Source organism: Salvelinus namaycush, chromosome 20, assembly GCF_016432855.1.
Source record: "Salvelinus namaycush isolate Seneca chromosome 20, SaNama_1.0, whole genome shotgun sequence".
NCBI classification, from domain to species: Eukaryota; Metazoa; Chordata; class Actinopteri; order Salmoniformes; family Salmonidae; genus Salvelinus; species Salvelinus namaycush.
Genome location: NC_052326.1, coordinates 8044799 through 8066177, shown reverse-complemented (window position 1 = coordinate 8066177; position 21379 = coordinate 8044799). Strand labels below are relative to the sequence as shown.

The 21379-nt window shown below is 42.9% G+C and overlaps 1 protein-coding gene across 2 annotated transcripts; it reads left to right on the top strand.

Annotated features, from left to right (window-relative positions):
• The first annotated feature begins 630 nt into the window (after positions 1 to 630).
• Positions 631 to 17245, top strand: LOC120065649. Of its 2 annotated transcripts, XM_039016713.1 has the most exons (4): positions 631 to 1358; positions 12823 to 12912; positions 16143 to 16321; positions 16878 to 17245. In XM_039016713.1, the coding sequence occupies exons 1-4, from the start codon at positions 765 to 767 to the stop codon at positions 17095 to 17097; spliced, it is 1083 nt and encodes a 360-aa protein (XP_038872641.1). In that variant the 5' UTR covers positions 631 to 764; the 3' UTR covers positions 17098 to 17245. The 2 variants fall into 2 exon arrangements, with proteins under 2 accessions (XP_038872641.1, XP_038872642.1); XM_039016714.1 differs by lacking the exon at positions 12823 to 12912 and having other exon boundaries at positions 635 to 1358.
• Positions 17246 to 21379: the final 4134 nt, after the last annotated feature.

The window sequence follows — 21379 nt, the reverse complement described above, 5'->3', positions numbered from 1 at the left end:
CTAGATGATTCTGTGCTTTCAACTTTGTGGCAACAGTTTGGGGAAGGCCCTTTCTTGTTTCAGCATGAAAATGCTCCCGTGCACAAAGCGAGGTCCATACAGAAATGGTTTGTCGAGATCGGCTGTAGAACTTGACTGTCCTGCACATTGCCCTGACCTCAGCTGTCCACATTCAATACAATAAGGTAGCGTGTTTCGCACTGGCTGAAAGTTGATTGCATTTGTGAGCGGAGGCGCACCACTCTGTCTGACTCAGGTCTGAACAAATGTGACCTAGACTAATTAAGCACGCGTAGTAATTGTTAGAATTCTATTTTCCCATGGAAAAGTGATTGCTTTTGATAAAAACGCTTTATCTGCCTTCCCAATGAAAATGACTTATATATTTCATGGAAAAGAGATGTTCTATGTTTATGGACAATGCACCTGCTGCCTTGTTGACAAAATGACCGAGCTGCGCAAATTATTTTTCGATTTGAGAAGTGCACTCCTCCCTCCCCGCTTTCGACTGATAACGTGACTGGGAACTGTTCAACCCGTCCCAGCGTAAAATAACTCACTTATTATTGCAGCGTTCACCTACATGCGGGCTCGTTATTGGTGGAACCATGTCTGTGTCCTATTGGCTCTTGCACACACCACGTAATCAGAAGCGCGAGATGGACAGCAGTTGAGATCTAATTTTATTAGCATCCTCAACAAATGTTTGTATTATTTTAATTAATCAGCTTTACAGTCGGTGCTTTGTTTGTAGTTTGAGAGACATGTTTGTGTGTCGAGGAGCGAGGCTGTCGGCGAAGGCTTTGGAGCAGGGTTTCAACTCCACGACAGGGGCAGCGGCGCAACTTAAAACAAACAGACTAAAGTTAGTTGACATTACCTGCACATTGCCATTACGTAACATCCAAACATTCAAATGCTCCCGAGCTTTTTGTGGATATATCGGTGGTGGTGGTCGGGAAACGGATGATTCCGCACTTTCGCTCGATGGAAAGCGAGAAAAAAGGGAGAAGGACATGTTTTCCGTCAAGAACCGGGACTCTGTTCGTTTCATAATCACGCATCAGCAACAATTAACTCGAGTACATTTGGTTTCTTTAAATCTCTCCAACAAAAGTAATGGTGAAAGTTTATTCAGCCGTACACATAACGTCACTAGCTCAACGCTTTATCGGACGAATGGAGGCCAACGCTGGCAGAATAAACTATACGTAGATGCACTTGAATCTGTGTTTACGTCTGGCGCCAATGTCTGCAATCATCGATTATATCCCACATTGACTGTGCAAATGAGACCTTTTTCCTCGGTTGCTGTTGCTCCCAAACGGGTGGAGGACTCGCCCGCAGATCACAAAGTGGTAAATTAAACTTTGAATTGTATTTGTTTAACCCATGTGACATCGAATTTAAATGAACAATGTTTGACCATCAATCATGCCAGTGGTGTAAAGTACTCAGTGGCAATTTTAGAATGTAAATCTTGGTGGGGCAAAAACATTTTTGGGCGAGATGCATGCCTGCAAATCTACTACACAACACTAAACAATACTTTAATTGCACTATAACAGTGACAAACGGTGCCCACAATCTGCAAGGGCTTACATAAAGCTGTCCCAACACCTTCCCACTGCTACACCTGGCTATCAGCGGAGCCTTGTCTGCAGCGAAACAGATCATTCAGCCTCATTTACTGCCTTTAAAAAAAACATTGCTGATATGGCTGACTTGCTTAAACAAATGTAATTTCTACTTACAATTGACATGTACAAACTATGGCATAAGGGGACGACAAGCAGATAAGAGGCTATTCTTATTTTCGATTAAGACATTAATGAACGACCTAGGACGGACGTAGTCAATAACTATTTGTTAAACACTTTTGAAATGTACAGCGACAGAATTCAGAACATGGGCCATTCTTACAGTATTCTCCTTGTACACCAAGTCAGAACTGTAGGATAAATACAGGGGGCATATAGGCAGACAATGGAAGTTCTTACAATGTTCAATGATTGCATTTCTCTAAAACAGGTTATAGGCTACATGTGCACCACATGTCAGAACAGTAGGTGAAATTTAAGTGGTAAAGGGACAAAATGATTAGGTTGAGGGACATGGAATAGCAACAGCTTACTACACAACATACACTTAGTATTACTTTCTTGCTACAGTATACCGTGCCTTCGGAAAGTATTCAGATCCCTTGACTTTTCTCAATTTGTTACGTTACAGCCTTATTCTAAAATTGATTAAATAGTTTTTTCCTCATCAATCTACACACTAGCCCATAATGACAAAGCAAAACGGTTTTTTTCTTTATGTGCACAATTAAAAAAACTGAAATCACATTAAAATAAGTATTCAGACCCTTTACTCAGTACTTTGTTGAAGCATCTTTGGCAGCGATTACAACCTCAAGTCTTTTTTTGGTATGACACTACAAGCTTGGCACACCTGTATTGGGGAGTTTCTCCCATTCTTCTCTGCAGATCCTCTCAAGCTCTGTCAGGTTGGATGGGGAGCATTGCTGCACAGCTATTTTGGGGTTTAAGTCTGGGCTCTGTCTGGGCCACTCAAGGACATTCAGAGACTTGTCCTGAAGCCACTCCCGCATTGTCTTGGCTGTGTGCTAAGGGCCGTTGTCCTGTTGGAAGGTGAACCTTTCCCCCAGTTTGAGGTCTTGAGCGCTATGGAGCAGGTTTTCATCAAGGATCTCTCTAATTTGCTACGTTCGTCTTTCACTCAGTCCTGACTAGTCTCCCAGTCCCTGCCGCTGAAAAACATTCCCATAGCATGATGCTGCCAGCACCATCCTTCACCGTAGGGATGGTGCCAGGTTTCCTCTTGTCGTGACGCTTGACATCCAGACAAAAGAGTTCAATCTTAATTTCATCAGACCAGAGAATCCTGTTTCTCATGGTCAGTCTTTAGCTGCCTTTTGGAAACTCCAAGTGGGCTGTCATGTGCCTTTTACTGAGGAGTGGCTTCTGTCTAGCCACTCTACCATAAAGGCCTGATTGGTGTAGTGCTGCAGAGATGGTTGTCCTTCTGGAATGTTCTGTCAGTGACCATCACATTCTTGGTCACCTCCCTGACCAAGGCCCTTCTCTCCCGATTGCTCAGTCTGGCCAGGCAGCCAGCTCCAGGAAGTCTTGGGGGTTCCAATCGTCTTCCATTTAAGAACGATTGAGGCCACTGTGTTCATGGGACTTTCAATGCTGCAGAATTTTTTTTGTACCCTTCCCCAGATCTGTGCCTCGACACAATCCTGTCTCGGAGCTCTACAGACAATTCCTTCGACCTCATGGCTTGGTTTTTGCTCTGACATGCACTGTCAACAGTGGGACCTAATATAGACAGGTGTGTGTCTTTTTCAAATCATGTCCAATCTATGGAATTTACCACAGGTGGACTCCAATCAATCAAGTTTTAGAAATCTCTCAATATTTTTTCACACAATTGTCCAGTGTTGGTGATTGTGTGCCACTGCAGCCGCTTCTTCTTGTTTTTTTAGCTGATAGGCGTGAAACCCGGGTCGGTCGTCTGCTGCAATAGCCCATCTGTGTTCAAGGACCGACGTTCCGTGATGCCGTTCTGCACACCACTGGTGTACTGTGTGTTGCCTGCCTGTTAGCTTGCATGATTCTTGTCATTATCCTTTGAGATCTCAGCTAGCAGTTTTTGCCCACACAACTGCCGCTGACTGTATGTTTTTTGTTTGTCGCACCATTCTCGATAAACCCTAGACACTCTTGTGTGTGAAAATCCCAGGATGCCGGCCATTTCTGAAATAATGGAACCGGCGCACTCATTTTGTCCATTCTAATGTTCAATCAAACAGTAACTGGATGCCTGCTTTATATACAGTTGAAGTCGGAAGTTTACATACACTTACAGGCTGACTACACCGCTCGCGTCGCATGCACGAGCGTTGCAAAATACATTTAGAAATCTATATTATTCAATTATTCCACCCACACTGCTCGCGCGCACCAACAAGCGTCTGTGTTGCCAAGGGCTAAAATAGAAGTCAGTTCTATTTCTGACGCAGATTGCGCTGCAAGTCCTGCCTCTCCCATCTCCTCATTGGTTTATAGAAGCAAGTACCCACTGAAAGATGAACGAGGTCGGTGGGGGTAATGCACCTAATTTATGATCGCAATATAAAGTAAAGAGAAAAAAGGCCTGGAAGGAGGAGAGATGACTAGAAACGATACGATTGTACGTTTTATGTGTGGATTAATTGTCGGAGTAGAGGACCTTGTGCATTTCAGGTAAAATAACAACTCAATGTTAATATTCCAGGACAAATTATCTAGCAACAGCAAGCAATCTAAATAGGACAAATTAGCAAGTGCAAGCTAGCTAGCTAAGTTGCCATATATGTTTAATGCTTTTTGACCTGTACCCAAATTAATGTAATTGGTTCAGAGTTTGTTTTGATATTTTAACCTGCGTTTCGTGATCACGTTTGGTGTCGGGGGACAAAATACATTTATGCACAATGGCGCACCCGTTTTGGGTTCCGTGTTAGGTTGGAGTCATTAAAACCTCTCCACAAATTTCTTGATAACAAACTATAGTTTTGGCAAGTCGGTTAGGACATCTACTTTGTGCGTGACACAAGTAATTTTTCCAACAATTGTTTATAGACAGATTATTTCACTTATAATTCACTGTATCACAATTCCAGTTGGTCAGAAGTTTACATACACTAAGTTGACTGTTTCTTTAAACAGCTTGGAAAATTGCCAAAAATGATGTCATGGCTTTAGAAGCTTCTGATAGGCTAATTGACATCATTTGAGTCAATTGGAGGTGTACCTGTGGATGTATTTCAAGGCCTACCTTCAAACTCAGTGCCTCTTTGCTTGACATCATGGGAAAATCAAAAGAAATCAGCCAGACCTCAGAAATAAAATTGGTTCATCCTTGGGAGCAATTTCCAAATGCCTGAAGGTGCCACGTTCATCTGTACAAAAAGTAGTACGCAAGTCTAAACACCATGGGACCACACTGCCGTCGTATCGCTCAGGAAGGAGATGTGTTCTGTCTACTAGAGATGAACGTACTTTGGTGTGAAAAGTGCAACTCAATACCAGAACAACAGCAACGGACCTTGTGAAGATGCTGAAGGAAACAGGTACAAAAGTATCTATATCCACAGTAAAACAAGTCCTATATCGACATAAACTGAAAGGCCGCTCGGCAAGGAAGAGGCCACTGCTCCAAAACCGCCATAAAAACGCCAGTTTGCAACTGCACATGGGAACAAAGATAGTACTTTTTGGAGAAATGTCCTGTGGTCTGATGAAACAAAAATGGAACTGTTGGGCCATAGTGACCATCGTTATGTTTGGAGGAAAAGGTGGGAGGCTTTCAAGCCGAAGAACACCATCCCAACCGTGAAGCACGGGGGTGGCAGAATCATGTTGTGGGGGTGCTTTTCTGCAGGAGGGACTGGTGCACTTCACAAAATAGATGGCATCATGACGTAGGAAAATTGTGTATATATTGAAGCAACATCTCAAGAAGTCTGTCAGCAAGTTAAAGCTTGGTCGCAAATGTGTCTTCCAAATGGACAATGACCCCAAGCATACTTCCAAAGTTGTGGCCAAATGGCTTAAGGACAACAAAGTCAAGGTATTGGAGTGGCCATCACAAAGCCCTGACCTATTGCAGAATATCAGTTGGTCTCTGATGTTTTTCCTGTAGAGAAGTGGCTTCTTTGCTGCCCTTCTTGACACAAGGCCATCCTCCAAAACTCTTCGCCTCACTGTGCGTGCAGATGCACTCACAACTGCCTACTGCCATTCCTGAGAAAGCTCTGTACTGGTGGTGCCCCGATCCCGCAGCTGAATCAACTTTAGGAGACGGTCCTGACGCTTGCTGGACTTTCTTGGGCGCCCTGAAGCCTTCTTCACAACAATTGAACCGCCCTCCTTGAAGTTCTTGATGATCCGATAAATGGTTGATTTTAGGTGCAATCTTACTGGCAGCAATATCCTTGCCTGTGAAGCCCTTTTTGTGCAAAGCAATGATGACGGCACATGTTTCCTTTTAGGTAACCATGGTTGACAGAGGAAGAACAATGATTCCAAGCACCACCCTCCTTTTGAAGCTTCCAGTCTGTTATTCGAACTCAATCAGCATGACCGAGTGATCTCCAGCCTTGTCCTCGTCAACACTCACACCTGTGTTAACGAGAGAGTCACTGACATGTCAGCTGGTCCTTTTGTGGCAGGGCTGAAATGCAGTGGAAATGTTTTTTGGGGATTCAGTTCATTTGCATGGCAATCAGGGACTTTGCAATTAATTGCAATTCATCTGATCACTCTTCATAACATTCTGGAGTATATGCAAATTGCTATCATACAAACTGAGGCAGCAGACTTTGTGAAAATTAATATTTGTGTCATTCTCAAAACCTTTGGCCACAACTGTAATTGCTAAAATATACTTAAGTATCAAAAGGAAAAGTATAAATTATTTCGAATTCCGTGTCATTCTCAACTTTTGGCCACGACTGTAGTCATGTGGGTCGCACGTCAGCCAGGCTAATTTAGCTTATTCCATGAAGTTGTATAATTTATCAAACTTTTTCATTCCACAGTACTGCCCTGCTTCTATTCCCTTGACCAATGTTCACCTTATAGGCATGCAGTTTTTAAAACAGGCCTATCCATGACATGGCAATGTTTTTTTTCTCCGTGCTTCAGTCAATCACTAGGCCTTCTCGTGTATTATGGTAATATTATGTTTTGTTTCCTTTCCACAATACTAATGGGTATCACAATACTGGTATCGTCCTGGCCCTAGTAACAAACCTCAGTTGGGTCACTTGCTACTGTCCTCGCTGTCACTGGCATACTATTATGTTCAGCTCGATGTTTTTCTCTTTCTGTCGTGTGGTGGTCAAAGCAAATGTGAAAACAGTCTGGTCAACCGCTCTCTCTCGCTCTCTCTCTTTTCGCTCTCTCTTCTCGTTCTCGCTCTCTCTTTTATCGCCCCCAGTTAATGTCACCTCTGCCGGCTCTTACCGACACCTACCAATGAGCCCCCCTTTTCTTTCCATTTCCTGTAACCAGTCCTCTCACCCACTGAGCACAGACGACGCTGTCCATGGACGTTGACATTTGGTGAGTCCAATCATAGATGTCTGTTTCACAAGTTTGGACAGTACAGTAAAGTAGAGTATATGTCAGTACAATACACAGTTTAGTACAGTAGAACACACTAGAGTATATAGTACAGTATAATCTACTGTCCTGAACTCTTCTATGCTGTACTCTACTGTGTTGTACTGTGTGTGTGATGTCCAAACTTGTGAAACAAGTCTATGATCGGTACAGATTTGGTCCGGGGACCAACCTAATTTGGTCTTGTTTGGGTGCGGAGCTCATTTGAATAATAGCCAGTGTGTAGAATAATACCCATACGTGCAAAGGAGGATATTACATGTTTTTTTTACATTTGTGTACCTCTTCAGGAAACATCACCTGAAGAGGATGGCATTCATAATGATGTTTTTCTGTATAGATCATAGAACCATGATGTCATTCTGTTACCGGGTGTTAGTTCACTTCACTTACTGTAGTTCAATAACTCAATGTGTCATATCATAGCTGACACCCAGTGTTCCCTCTAAGCTGCACGCGCGGCTCAGTAGCCCCAAGACTGCCGCGCAGAAATATCAGCCCACAGAGAGAAGCATGTGGCGGAAGAATCAGAATTAGTTAGGTAACATAGATAATTAAGATGTCTTATCTGCATAATATGCTTATGTGAGATACTTGTCATTAGAATGTATCCCTTTGGACTCTGGCGTTGGCAGTTGCACTTCCTCTCTCAGCTGGGGCTCAGTCACCTGGGGCCCAGAGAGGGGAGAAGTCAGGCTTGTCTTTCACATGTCCCTGGTGCTATGCAGAATATCAGAAGGAGAAGAGGACAGGAGGGAACATTGTCTTCATACGTGAATGTGTCTTTACCTATTCTTAAACCATGTGAAGGGATGTTCTGATTTAATGGGGAACCAATTACTTGTCTCCACAATGTCTGTGTGCCAGTCACTCCTTACTTGGGCCTTGGGGACAATCAGGTTTGAGACAAGATGTGTGGGGTAGTGTCTGGAACCATTCTATGTCATCTCTGATGTTGCACTTATCCTGGGACAGTGTATGACCTAGAGGCTCACTCCCCTCAGTGAGCTTGTCCAGGCGTGTGGTCAAAAAGGGGTTTTACTTGAGATGGGAGTATCTGGAGTTGACAATGGATTCATGCCATAGAATGAGTTTGTTCTTTTGTGCTGTGAAGTACCAGGAATGAGATCGGAGTCTCGTCTTAGGGACCAAACTGAACGATAAGAACAGAATTTATAGCAAACGCTATCTTGCTGCGGGATATTGCTTTCTCATCGATCAAGTCTCACATTGTGACCCGTTCCATACATCTGTTATGTAGACTAGGGGGTGGTGGATCTTTGCCATAAAATATTTTAGTAGCCTTTGTCATGGCTCTCAACGAACCATCTGCAGGTGGTTCGTCGACCAGCCATCGCTATTGCAGTGCTCTCACTAATAAAGATTCAGTTTAAGTATATCTCTGACTTGTGTGATAAGTTTGTCTCTCCTCATTTCATAATACAGAAATGAACCACCACAAGCACGAGATTGAACTTCACTCAGCTTTCTAGAGCAGTGGTCACCAACCGTCAACTGGTCGATCTCAAAGGAATTCCTAGTCGATCGCCAAACATTTCTGTAAAAAACCCAACGATAAAGCCTTGTGTTTCTATTTATACATATTTTTTTGTCTAGGACTGTTGGCGGTAGGGTGCACCCGATTCGGCTTCCCTGCACACCGGGTAGGCGAACTGTTGTCATTTTGAACCATTTCATGTGTCTGAAGGCACAAACTCTGCCAAGTGCCCTACCGCTGGTCAACCAGGTGGCTCAGATAACCGTGCCTGCAGTAACGTAGCAGGCGTAAAAGAAAGCTACAGCAAAGTAGATACTGTGACATTTCAGAACGTTTAAAACCATGACTAGAGAGAGACTCAATGAATACAGCAAAGAGATGCTGTTATTTTTTGAGTTCATGTTTAAGTTCTTACTCAGAACTGTCAACACTTTGTATTCAACACTTTTATAAGCCATAAAATGCACATAATTCCTATTTCCACTCTGCAGCAGTAATGAATGAGTAGGAAAGTGTATTTTGAAATATATATATTTTTTAAATGGCCAGAACAACAATGCATTGGCAGGGCAATTCAAGCAAAGCTAATATGCGGTTGTAATGTATTGGGCCTATAGCTTACTGCACAAACCTCATTGCTACAGTGCGGTTTTTAATTGGTTAATGTTGCATAGGCTTATGTTTAGGTCATGTTTAAAAGAAAATCTGAGTGGTATATCTCGGCTTGTATTTTGACTCGAAGTGATCTTGACTCAATGGTCGGTGATCACTGTTCAGGAGTTCTCCCTGTTAACACTATCAACGTTTCCCTTTACTGTGGCAATTGTGTGACGCTATATTAGCCACTTTCAATGCAACATACCCAGACAAAATGTAGAGCCAGCTTGATGCGGACCTTGCCTAGTTATTTTCTACTCTGTCAGCCCCTCCTGGATTCCTATTGGTCTAGGAATGAGTTGTTGCTCTCCCTGTGACACCCAGCAGGCGATATAGAACTCACCACTCTCACTCTGACTGGCAGTGGTACAATAATTTACACTCCAGCTTCTTTACTCTGTGTTTTATGATTTGCATCTTATTTGGTTCTTACCTTTTCACCTATTGGAACAAAGCTGCTTTATGTGTGTGAATATATCAAATTGTATTTGTCACATGTGCCGAATACAACAGTTGTAGTAGACCTTTACAGTGAAATGCTTACAATCCTTTAACCAACAATGCAGTTTTAAGAAAATTCAACAACAAAAAAAAGTTATAGCAAAAGTTATAGATAAGAAAAACAAATAATTAAAGAGCAGCAGTAAATAACAATAGTGGGGCTATATACAGGGGGTACCGGTACAGATTCAATGTGTGGGGGCACCGGTGTCGAGGTAATTGAGATAATTATGTACATGCAGGTAGGGTTGTTAAAGTGGCTATGCATAGATAACAGAGCGCAGCAGCGTGGGGGGTGCAAATAGGCTGGGTAGCCATTTGATTAGCTGTTCAGGAGTCTTATGGCTTGGGGGTAGAAGCTGTTTAGAAGCCTCTTGGACCTAGACTTGGCGCTCCGGTACTGTTTGCCGTGTGGTAGCAGAGAGAACAGTTTATGACTAGGGTGGCTGGAGTCTTTGACGATTATTAGGGCCTTCCTCTGACACCGCCTGGTATAGAGGTCCTGGATGGCAGGAAGCTTGGCCCCGGTGATGTACTGGGCCGTACGCACTACCCTCTGTAGTGCCTTGCGGTCGGAGTCTGGGCAGTTGCCATACCAGACAGTGATGCAACCCGTCAGGATGCTCTCGATGGTGCAGCTGTAAGATCTTTTGAGGATCTGAGGACCCAAATCTTTTCAGTCTCCTGAGGGGGAATAGGTTTTGTCGTGCCCTCTTCACGAATGTCTTGGTGTGCTTGGACCATGTTAGTTTGTTGTTGATGTGGACGCCAAGGAACTTGAAGCTCTCAACCTGTTCCACTACAGCCCCGTCGATGAGAATGGGGGCGTGCTCGGTCCTCTTTTTCCTGTAGTCCACAATCAACTCCTTTGTTTTGATCACATTGAGGGAGAGGTTGTTGTCCTTGCACCACACAGTCAGGTCTCTGATCACCTCCCTGTAGGCTGTCTCATCGTTGTTGTTGATCAGGCCTACCACTGTTGTGTCATCGGCAAACTTAATGATGGTGTTGGAGTTGGGCCTGGCCATGCAGTCATGAGTGAAGAGGGAGTACAGGAGGGAACTGAGCACGTACCACTGAGGGGGCCCCCGTGTTGAGGATCAGTGTGGCGGATATGTTGTTACCTACCCTTACCACCTGGGGGCGGCCCGTCAGGAAGTCTAGAATCCAGTTGCAGAGGGAGCTGTTTAGTCCAGGGTCCTTAGCTTAGTGATGAGCTTTGAGGGCACTATGGTGTTGAACGCTGAGCTGTAGTCAATGAATAGCATTCTCACATAGGTGGTCCTTTTGACCAGGTGGGAAAGGTCAGTGTGGAGTGTAATAGAGATTGCATCATCTGTGGATCTGTTTGTGTGGTATGCAAATAGGAGTGGGTCTAGCGTTTCTGGGATAATATTGTTGATGTGAGCCATGACCAGCCTTTCAAAGCATTTCATGGCTACAGATGTGAGTGCTACGGGTCGGTAGTCATTTAGGCAGGTTACCTTAGTGTTCTTGTGCACAGGGACTATGGTTGTCTGCTTGAAACATGTTGGTATTACAGACTCAGACAGGGAGAGGTTGAAAATGTCAGTGAAGACACTTCCAGTTGGTCAGCGCATGCTCGGAGTACACATCCTGGTTATCCGTCTGGCCCAGCGGCCTTGTGAATGTTGACCTGTTTAAAGGTCTTACTCGCATCGGCTGCGGAGAGCGGGATCACACAGTAATCCGGAACAGTTGATGCTCTCATGCATGTTTCAGTGTTACTTGCCTCGAAGCGAGCATAGAAGTTATTTAGCTCATCTGGTAGGCTCGTGTCACTGGGCATCTCTTGGTTGTGCTTCCCTTTTGTAGTCTGTAATAGTTTGCAAGCCCTGCCACATCCGAAGAGCATTGGAGCCGGTGTAGTAAGATTCGATCTTAGTCCTGTATTGTTGCTTTGCCTGTTTGATGGAGGGCATAGCGGTATTTATTATAAGCTTCCGGGTTAGAGTCCCGCTCCTTGAAGCGGCAGCTCTACCCTTTAGCTCAGTGTGACTGTTGCCTATAATCCATGGCTTCTGGTTGGGGTAGACGTCCTCGATGTACTTATTGATAAAGCCAGTGACTGATGTGGTGTACTCCTCAATGCCATCGGAAGAATCCCAGAACATATTCCAGTCTGTAGTAGAAAAACAGTCCTGTAGTTTAGCATCTGCTTCATCTGACCACTTTTTTTATAGACCGAGTCACTGGTGCTTCCTGCTTTAATTTTTGCTAGTAAGCAGGAATCAGGAGGATACGGTTATGGTTAGATTTGCAAAATGGAGGGCGAGTGAGAGCTTTGTACGCATCTCTGTGTGTGGAGTAGAGGTGGTCTAGAATTGTTTTACCTCTGCTTGCACATTTAACATGTTGATAGAAATTCGTTAAAACTGATTTAAGTTTCCCTGCATTAAAGTCACCGGACACTAGGGACGCCGCCTCTGGATGAGCGTTTTCCTGTTTGCTTATGGCGGAATACAGCTCATTAGTGCGGTTTTAGTTCCAACCTCGCTCTGTGGTGGTATATAGACAGTTATGAAAAAAAGATGTAAATTCTCTGGGTAAATAGTGAGGTCTGCAGCTTATCATAAGATACTCCACCTCGGGCGAGCAAAACTTTGAGACTTCTTTAGATATCATGCAACGACAGTTGTTTACATAAATGCATAGGCCCCCGCCCCGTGTCTTACCAGAGGCTGCTGTTCTGTCCCGCCGATAGTGTATAACCCGCCAGCTCTATGTTCTTAATGTCATCGTTCATCCACCACTCTGTGAAGCATAAAATATAACCGTTTTTAATGTCCCGTTGGTAGGATATACGTGCTTTCAGTTTGTCACATTTATTTTCTAGCGGTTGAAAGGTCGCTAGCAGAACGGAGGGCAAGGGCAGATTAGCCACTCGTCGCCTGGTCCTCACAAGGCACCCTGATCTTTTGCCTCAATCTACGTTTCCTTCTCCAGCGAATCCACGGGCATTGTGGCCTGGTCGGGTGTCAACAGTATATCCCTCACGTCCGACTCATTGAAGAAAAACTCTTCGTTCAGTTTGAGGTGAGAAATCCCAGTTCTGATGTTTAGAAGCTATTTTCGGGTCACTATGTCTATCCTATAATACCTCTGTATTCCATGCCAATAATACAGATTGACACTCTACTGCCCCTACTATATGTAATCTTTGGAAGTGTGTGTGTTCTCCCCATGCCCTGCATGCCGCTGTACATGTAATTATCCTACAGATAGTCTCTAATCTCCCCCTCCTGTTCATCCGAGTGTGTCTGTGGCCCGGGGTCACAGACAAAGAGTAATCACAGCCCCGCGTCATGTCTCGTGAGTGGAGCACCAGCTCTCGCTCTCTCACTCTCGTTCTCTCGTTCTTCCCCCCAGTAGATTACATGAATAACACAACACTACTCCAGGCAGACTCCGTCTAATTAGCTGACTCAGTAGTACACTGATTCAGCTTTCAATAGTCTGCAGTAACCTTGAATGAGTAGTGTGTCCAGGCTCGGTCAGGACCCCCAGGTTTAATGAATGGTTAGGAAGGATGCTGTGGGTTATTATTCAACATATTGACTATTGTATGATGCATATACAGTTGTAGTCGGAAGTTTACATCTACCTTAGCCAAATACATTTAAACAGTTTTTCACAATTCCTGACATTTAATCCTAGTAAAAATTCCCTGTTTTAGGTCAGTTAGGATCACCACTTTTCAGAATGTGAAATGTCAGAATGATAGTTGACAGAATGATTTATTTCAGCTTTTATTTCTTTCATCGTATTCCCAGTGGGTCAGAAGTTTACATACACTCAATTAGTATTTGGTAGCATTGCCTTCAAATTGTTTGACTTGGGTCAAACGTTTCGGGTAGCCTTCCACAAGCTTGGGTGAATTTTGGCCCATTCCTCCTGACAGAGCTGGTGTAACTGAGTCAGGTTTGTAGGCCTCCTTGCTCGCACACGCTTTTTCAGTTCTGCCCACAAATTTTCAATAGGCTTGAGGTCAGGGTTTTGTGATGGCCACTCCAATACCTTTACTTTGTTGTCCTTAAGCCATTTTGCCACAACTTTGGAAGTATGCTTGGGGTCATTGTCCATTTGGAAGACCCATTTGCGACCAAGCTTTAACTTCCTGACTGATGTCTTGAGATGTTGCTTCAATATATCCACATCATTTTCCTTCCTCATGAAGCCATATATTTTGTGAAGTGTACCAGTCCCTCCTGCAGTCCCTCCTATGGCCAAACAGTTATATTTTTGTTTCATATTTTTGTTTCACCACAGGACATTTCTCCAGAAAGTACGATCTTTGTCCCCATGTGCAGTTGCAAACCGTAATCTAGCTTTTTTATGGCGGTTTTGGAGTAGTGGCTTCTTCCTTACTGAGCGGACTTTCAGGTTATGTCGATATAGGACTCGTTTTACTGTGGATATAGATACTTTTGTACCTGTTTCCTCCAGCATCTTCACAAGGTCCTTTGCTGTTGTTCTGGGATTGATTTGCACTTTTCGCACCAAAGTATGTTCATCTCTAGGAGACAGAATGCGTCTCCTTCCTGAGCAGTATGACGGCTGCGTGGTCCCATGGTTTTTATACTTGCATACTATTGTTTGTACAGATTAACGTGGTACCTTCAGGCATTTGGAAATTGCTCCCAAGGATGAACCAAACTTGTGGAGGTCTACAATTTCCCACGATGTCAAGCAAAGAGGCACTGAGTTTGAAGGTAGGCCTTGAAATACATCCACAGGTACACCTCCAATTGACTCAAATGATGTCAATTAGCCTGGCAGAAGCTTCTAATGTCATGACATCAATTTTTGGGAATTTTCCAAGCTGTTTAACTTCTCTGGGGCAGGTGGGACGCAAACGTCCCACCGGCCAATAGCCAGGTAAAATACAGCGAGCCATATTCAAATAACATGATATAAAAATCAAACTTTCATTAAATCACACATGTAAGATACCAAATTAAAGCTACACTCGTTGTGAATCCAGCCAACATGTCAGATTTCAAAAAAGCTTTTCCGCGAAAGCATAAGATGCTATTATCTGATGATAGCACAAAAGTAAACAGAGTAGCATATTTCAACACTGCAAGCACGACACAAAACGCAGAAATAAAATATAAATCATGCCTTACCTTTGACGAAATTCTTTTGTTGGCACTCTAATATGTCCCATAAACATCACAAATGGTCCTTTTGTTCGATTAATTCCGTCGATATATATACAAAATGTCAATTTATTTGGACCGTTTCATCCAGAAAAACACAGCTTCCAACTTTCGCCAAGTCACTACAAAATATATCAAAAGTTACATGTAAATTTACCAAAACATTTCAAACTACTTTTGTCATACAACGTTAGGTATTTTTAAACGTTAATAATCGATAAATTTGAAGACTGGATGATCTGTGTTCAATACAAAACGAAACCAAACTGACGCAACTTTTTTCATAACGTGACTCTATCCAAAAATGTACTTCATGTGACCCTCATTTACGATAGCCCTACTTCTTCACTACACAAAGGAATAACCTCAACCGATTTCCAAGGACTGGTGACATCCAGTGGAAGTGGTAGGAACTGCAAGCAAGTCCATTAGAAATCTGGTGTCTCTAAAAAAACTCATTGAAAAGACAGTGACTTCAAAAAAATATAAATTCTGAATGGTTTGTCCTCAGGGTTTTGCCTGCTACATAAGTTCTGTTATTCTCACAGGCATGATTCAAACAGTTTTAGAAACTTCAGAGTGTTTTCTATCCAAATATACTAATAATATGCATATCTTATATTCTGGGGATGAGTAGCAAGCAGTTGAATTTTGGCATGCTATTTTTCCCGAAAGTGAAAAAGCTGCCCCCCTGCCCTCAAGAAGTTAAAGAAACAGTCAATTTAGTATATGTAAACTTCTGACCCACTGGAATTGTGATAGTGAATTATAAGTGAAATATTCTGTCTGTAAACAATTGTTGGAAAAATGTATTGTGTCATGCACGAAGTAGATGTCCTATCCGACTTGCCAAAACTATAGTTTGTTAACAAGAAATTTGTGGAGTGGTTGAAAAACGAGTTTTAATGACTCCAACCTAAGTGCATGTAAACTTCCAACTTCAACTGTAAATTTCATTAATACTTTTTGAATTTGACTTTTATATGTGGAACCAGTATTGATCTTCCTTGTCCAGGGCTCACTTAAACTTTAAATCTCAATGTGACTTCCCTGAGTTTAATTAAAGGATAAATACAAAATTATATCTCTCTCTGACCCGACCAGAACCAGACTCCAAAGCAGGCCTCAGCCAAAGTCCCTGAGTTACCGGAGCCTGAGGAGGACAAACCTAGCAAGACCCAGCAGCTGAAGAAGATCTTTAAGGAGTACGGAGCTGTAGGAGTCTCCTTCCACATATGTATGTCCCTCATGTCTCTGGGCATGTTCTACCTCACTGTGTCCAGGTACTGTATGTTGCAAGACTTCAACAGTATTTATCACATATACAAAAACATTACATTTGTCTTCCTAGTTGACATGGCTTGATTGACAGTAGGCTGAATACCCGAGGGATTGAGTCCAGATTATCAGCCAGCTCACCGATCTCCCCTGATAGCTGTAATGGCCCTTGGATTCAACGCCCTCCTGGCACACCCAGCGCTACAGTTCACTAACACACCGCATAATTGTTGTGGGAGAGACGCGGACATACTGAAATGGCACCATGTTCCCTATAGTGCTCTGTTGGTACATTGCAGTGCACCATGTAGGGAATAGGGAGCCATTTTAGACGTAGTTAGAAGATAAGTGTAGAGCAGCATTCTAATGGGATGAACCATTAGAGACCATTTTGATACATTTGATGACTTAATAGTTTATTTCTTCACAAAGCCTTTCAGTAATCTGCGTCTTTGAGGTGCAAGTTAGCAAGATCCTACAATTGCTTTGAGGGCCATGTTGAAATCCTGTCCAATGCTAAAGTTATATGGCTCCCTCTGGTATGTGTGTTCCTCTCCACAGTGGGATCGACATGGCTGCGATCCTGTACAAGATGGGATTCAGTGAATCTCTGGTTCAGTCCAAGTTGGCGGCGGGTACCAGTACGTTTGTCCTGGCGTACGCCATCCATAAGCTGTTTGCTCCGCTCCGTATCAGCATCACTGTGATATCAGTGCCTCTTCTTGTACGATACCTCAGAAAGAGTGGCCTCTTCAAGACACCCAACTCGCCTACACACTGAGTGGCTGAGACCCCAACCTCCACTAACTTCGATAACTGAGACTTTCCAAATATGACCATTACCATTTCTGGAATCAGGAGGGAATAAGCGTGAGAAATTCTTCCAACCATCTCTAATTTTTCAACTGGAATTTCTGCAGGAGAAAAAACAGAACCAACCGAGGCTGACTTTTAACCCACCTGTAGGTCAGTGGCGGTCTGTGCCATTTAAGATGAGGGAGGATGATTTTTAAAATTCTTATGAGCATGGCCTTGTTTCTATTACGGTATGTTGGATGACTGTCATTCATATTCCATTCACCCAGCTCAATGTAACATTGATAGGTTTAGGCTACTACAAGATACTCAAAATGTCCCTGTACCCATCATGAGATTGCTACAACCTGTCTTATGAAAAGTTTACATTGAATCTTCATCAAGATAATTTTTAGTAATCATGGTGAGACTGTAACACATTCAATACCACCGTGAACTCTCGTGCCTGCATCTAGCTGATCTAGGGTGTAATCATTAGTCAAACAGTTGCAAACGAGAGTTTCTATTGGACAAATTCAGGTATGTTTATCCCCACTCCATTTAAGAAATGTTTTTCAACAGAATTGGTGGAATGAATACACCCCTGATCACACGCAAACACAATTCACTTTCATAGCAGCCATATAAAAACAGCATGATCACTTTGGTCATTGTATATTGTGCATTCGGAAGGTTTTCAGACCCTTGACTTTTTCCTAATTTTGTCACGTTACAGCCTTCTAAAATAGATCAATTCTTTTTTGCCTCATCAATCTACACACTACGCCATAATGACAAACCAAAAGCAGGTTTTTAGAATTTTTTGCAAATGTATTAAAAATAAAAAACTAACATTTACATAAGTATTCAGACCCTTTACTCAGTACTTTGTTGAAGCACCTTTGGCAGAGATTACCGCCTCGAGTCTTCTTGGGTATGACCACTATTTTCAGGTCTCTCCAGAGATGTTCGATCGGGGTTAAGTCCGGGTTCTGGCTGGATGACTCAAGGACATTCAGAGACTTGTCCTGACGCCACTCCTGCGTTGTCTTGGCTGTGTGCTTAGGGTCGTTGTCCTGTTGGAAGGTGAACCTTCGCCCCAGTCTGACGTCTGTTGTGGAAATTCTAATCAATGAGGAGGAGAGACAGGGTCAATCACCAATCAGGATATTACTTTATTCAAAACGTATTAATAGAGAAAATATAGAGCAATAACGAGGGATGGTCGTCGGGGGTTGGGTTGAGAGCACTGAGAACGAATACAAACACCTTTTTATAACAAAGATACACTCCCTTGGTCTACATTACAAACAACAGATGTGTGGAATGGGTCACAAGGTTAGGATTTGTATAAAAAAAATATCTGCTGTAAAGATGTGCTCATTGTGTGGAAACCAGGTTCTGGCCCCTAAAACAAGGTTCCTCTCATCATTATCTGTACCCGAGCCCTCTCCACCCAGGTACCTCCTGGCACAGAAACACCAACTCAGTCCAAGAGATGACAAGACCATCATAAATCAGTTGCTAGAGTTAAATCTCAGAAGCTCCTCTCAGTTCACAGACACGATAGAGTTCTAAGAACCCTATTCTGTTGCAAAAAAAAAACATTTGTTGCAATAACAGTATAACATAATCTTGTAATTTCTCCATGATACGTCCTGAGCGCTCTGCAAGCAGGTTTTCATCAAGGGTCTCTGTACTTTGCTCCGTTCATCTTTCGCTCGATCCTGACTAGTCTCCCAGTACCTGCCGCTGAAAAACATCCCCACAGCATGATGCTGCTACCACCATGCTTCACCGTAAGGATGGTGCCAGGTTTCCTTCAGACCTGCCGCTTGGTATTCAGGCCAAATATTTTAATCTTGGTTTCATCAGACCAGAGAATATTGTTTCTCATGGTCTGAGAGTCCTTTAGGTGCCTATTGCCTAACTCCAAGTGGGCTGTCAAGTGCCTATTACTGAGGAGTGGCTTCCGTCTGGCTACTTTACCATAAAAGCCTGATTGGTGGAGTACTGCAGAGATGGTTGTCCTTCTGGAAGGTTCTTCCATCTCCACAGGGGACCTCTGGAGCTCTGTCGGAGTGAACATCAGGTTCTTGGTCACCTCTCTGACCACGGCCCTTCTCCCCCTATTGCCAGCTCTATGAAGAGTCTTGGTGGTTCCAAACTTCTTCCATTTAATAATGATTGAGGCCGCTGTTCTTAGGGACCTTCAATGCTGCACAATTGTTTGGTACCCTTCCCCAGATCTGTGCCTCGAAACAATCCTGTCTCGGAGCTCTACGGACAATTCCTTTTGACCTCATGTCTTGGTTTTTGCTCTGACATGCACTGTCAAATGTGGGACTAAATCTTGTCCAATCAATTGAAACTACCGCAGGTGGACTCTAATCAAGATATAGAAACATCTCAACGATGATCAATGGAATCAGGATGCACCTGAGCTCAATTTTGAGTCTCATAGCAAAGCGTTTAAATACTTATGTAAATACATTCTAAAAACCTGTTTTCGCTTTGTCATTATGGGGTATTGTGTGTAGATTGATGAAAATAAATATATATAATCAATTTTAGAATAACATGCTAACTAGACTAATTGATTTTGTCCACCCACACCAGATGCGATCAGGTCACGCAGGTTGAAATATCAAATCAAACTCTGAACCAATTATATACTTTTGGGACGGGTCGAAAAGCATTTAACATTTTATGGCAATTTAGCTAACTACCTTGCTTTTGCTAGCAAATTTGTCCTGGGATATAAACATTGGGTTGTTTTTTTTACCTGAAATACACAAGGTCCTCTACTCCGACAATTAATCCACAGATTAAACTGTAAACCGAATTTGTTTCTAGTAATCTCTCCTTCCTTCAGGCTTCTTTTTCTTCTTTGGACTTTATATGGCAGTTGGCAAACAACTTTAAGGTGCATTACCTCAACCAACTGGATTCTGGACCTCAATTCATCTTTCAATCACCCACGTGGGTATATGCACCTAAAAACCAATGAGGAGATGGGAGAGGCAGGTCTTGCACCAAGTTCTATTTTAGCGCCTGGCTACGCAGACGCTCGTAAGCAGTGTGGGTGCAATGATTGAATAACATTTATGGTGAGCATGTAAGGCTGTAATGTAACAAAATGTGTAAAAAGTCAAGGGGTCTAAATACTTTCCGAATGTGGTGTGTATATAATTCCTTCTCGAACTATCTATGCGCTCTCCCCCTCACCTCTTCCCTTCGCGTGTGGACTTCAGTGCACAACACATCAGCTGCCTGTGACCAGGCAAAAAATTAAACTTGCCAAACCTTCATATCATGACCGCTAACCATTACACACAGCCTACATTGTTGTCACCTCATAGTAAACATACCTACTAGAACTAACGTGTTATTAAACCCGCTAGCTACAATCACGCAGTGTAGTCAGAAAGCAGTTTAGCAGTTGCACCGGTGGGACCCTGTGGCAATAAATGAATAAAACCAAAATCTTACTTTAACTTGGAAGAGTTCCAGTGTTGGATAGCCAGCTAGCTAACGTAGCATACCTTTCTGTTTGAGTAGGCTAAACTGGCTAGCTGCATTCAACTAGCTAACTGAATGTTTAAAATAATACAACCAAATATAGCTAGCTCTTTCTCTCTCTTGCTTTATTTTTTAATATATGAATTTGTTCAAAACTGTTCAACTATTGTCTTTCTCTCTGAGTCAACTACTCACCACATTTTATGCACTGCAGTAGCTTATGCTTTCAGTACTAGATTTATTCTCTGATCCTTTGATTGGTTGGACATGTCAGTTCATGCTGCAAGAGCTCTGATAGGTTGAAGGACATCCTCCGGAAGTCGTCATAATCACTGTGTAAGTCTATGGAAGGGGGTGAGAACCATGAGCCTCCTAGGTTTTGCATTGAAGTCAATATAACCAGAGAAGGACAGAAGCTAGCTGTCCTCTGGCTACACCATGATGCCACCCTACAGAGTGCTGCTGAGGGTATTGTAGACCATTGCAAAACTGTATTAATAAATTGTTTGGTGACGTGAATATATTTCACAGTTTTATCTAAAAAGGTTAACTTTGTTTCGCTATTTGTATTTTTATGAAATTCTTTGAGGATGCTCGTCCCCTTACTCCGAGGAGCCTCCCTATTCGTTTCCTTTACAAACTAAAGTACAGTAGTTGGTCCTCTATGTATGTTTTAAGATTCTATGCAGTTGTCATTGTGTTTTCATGCCGTTGTGTTTTACCTTACCTCCTGCTTCTTGTTTTGT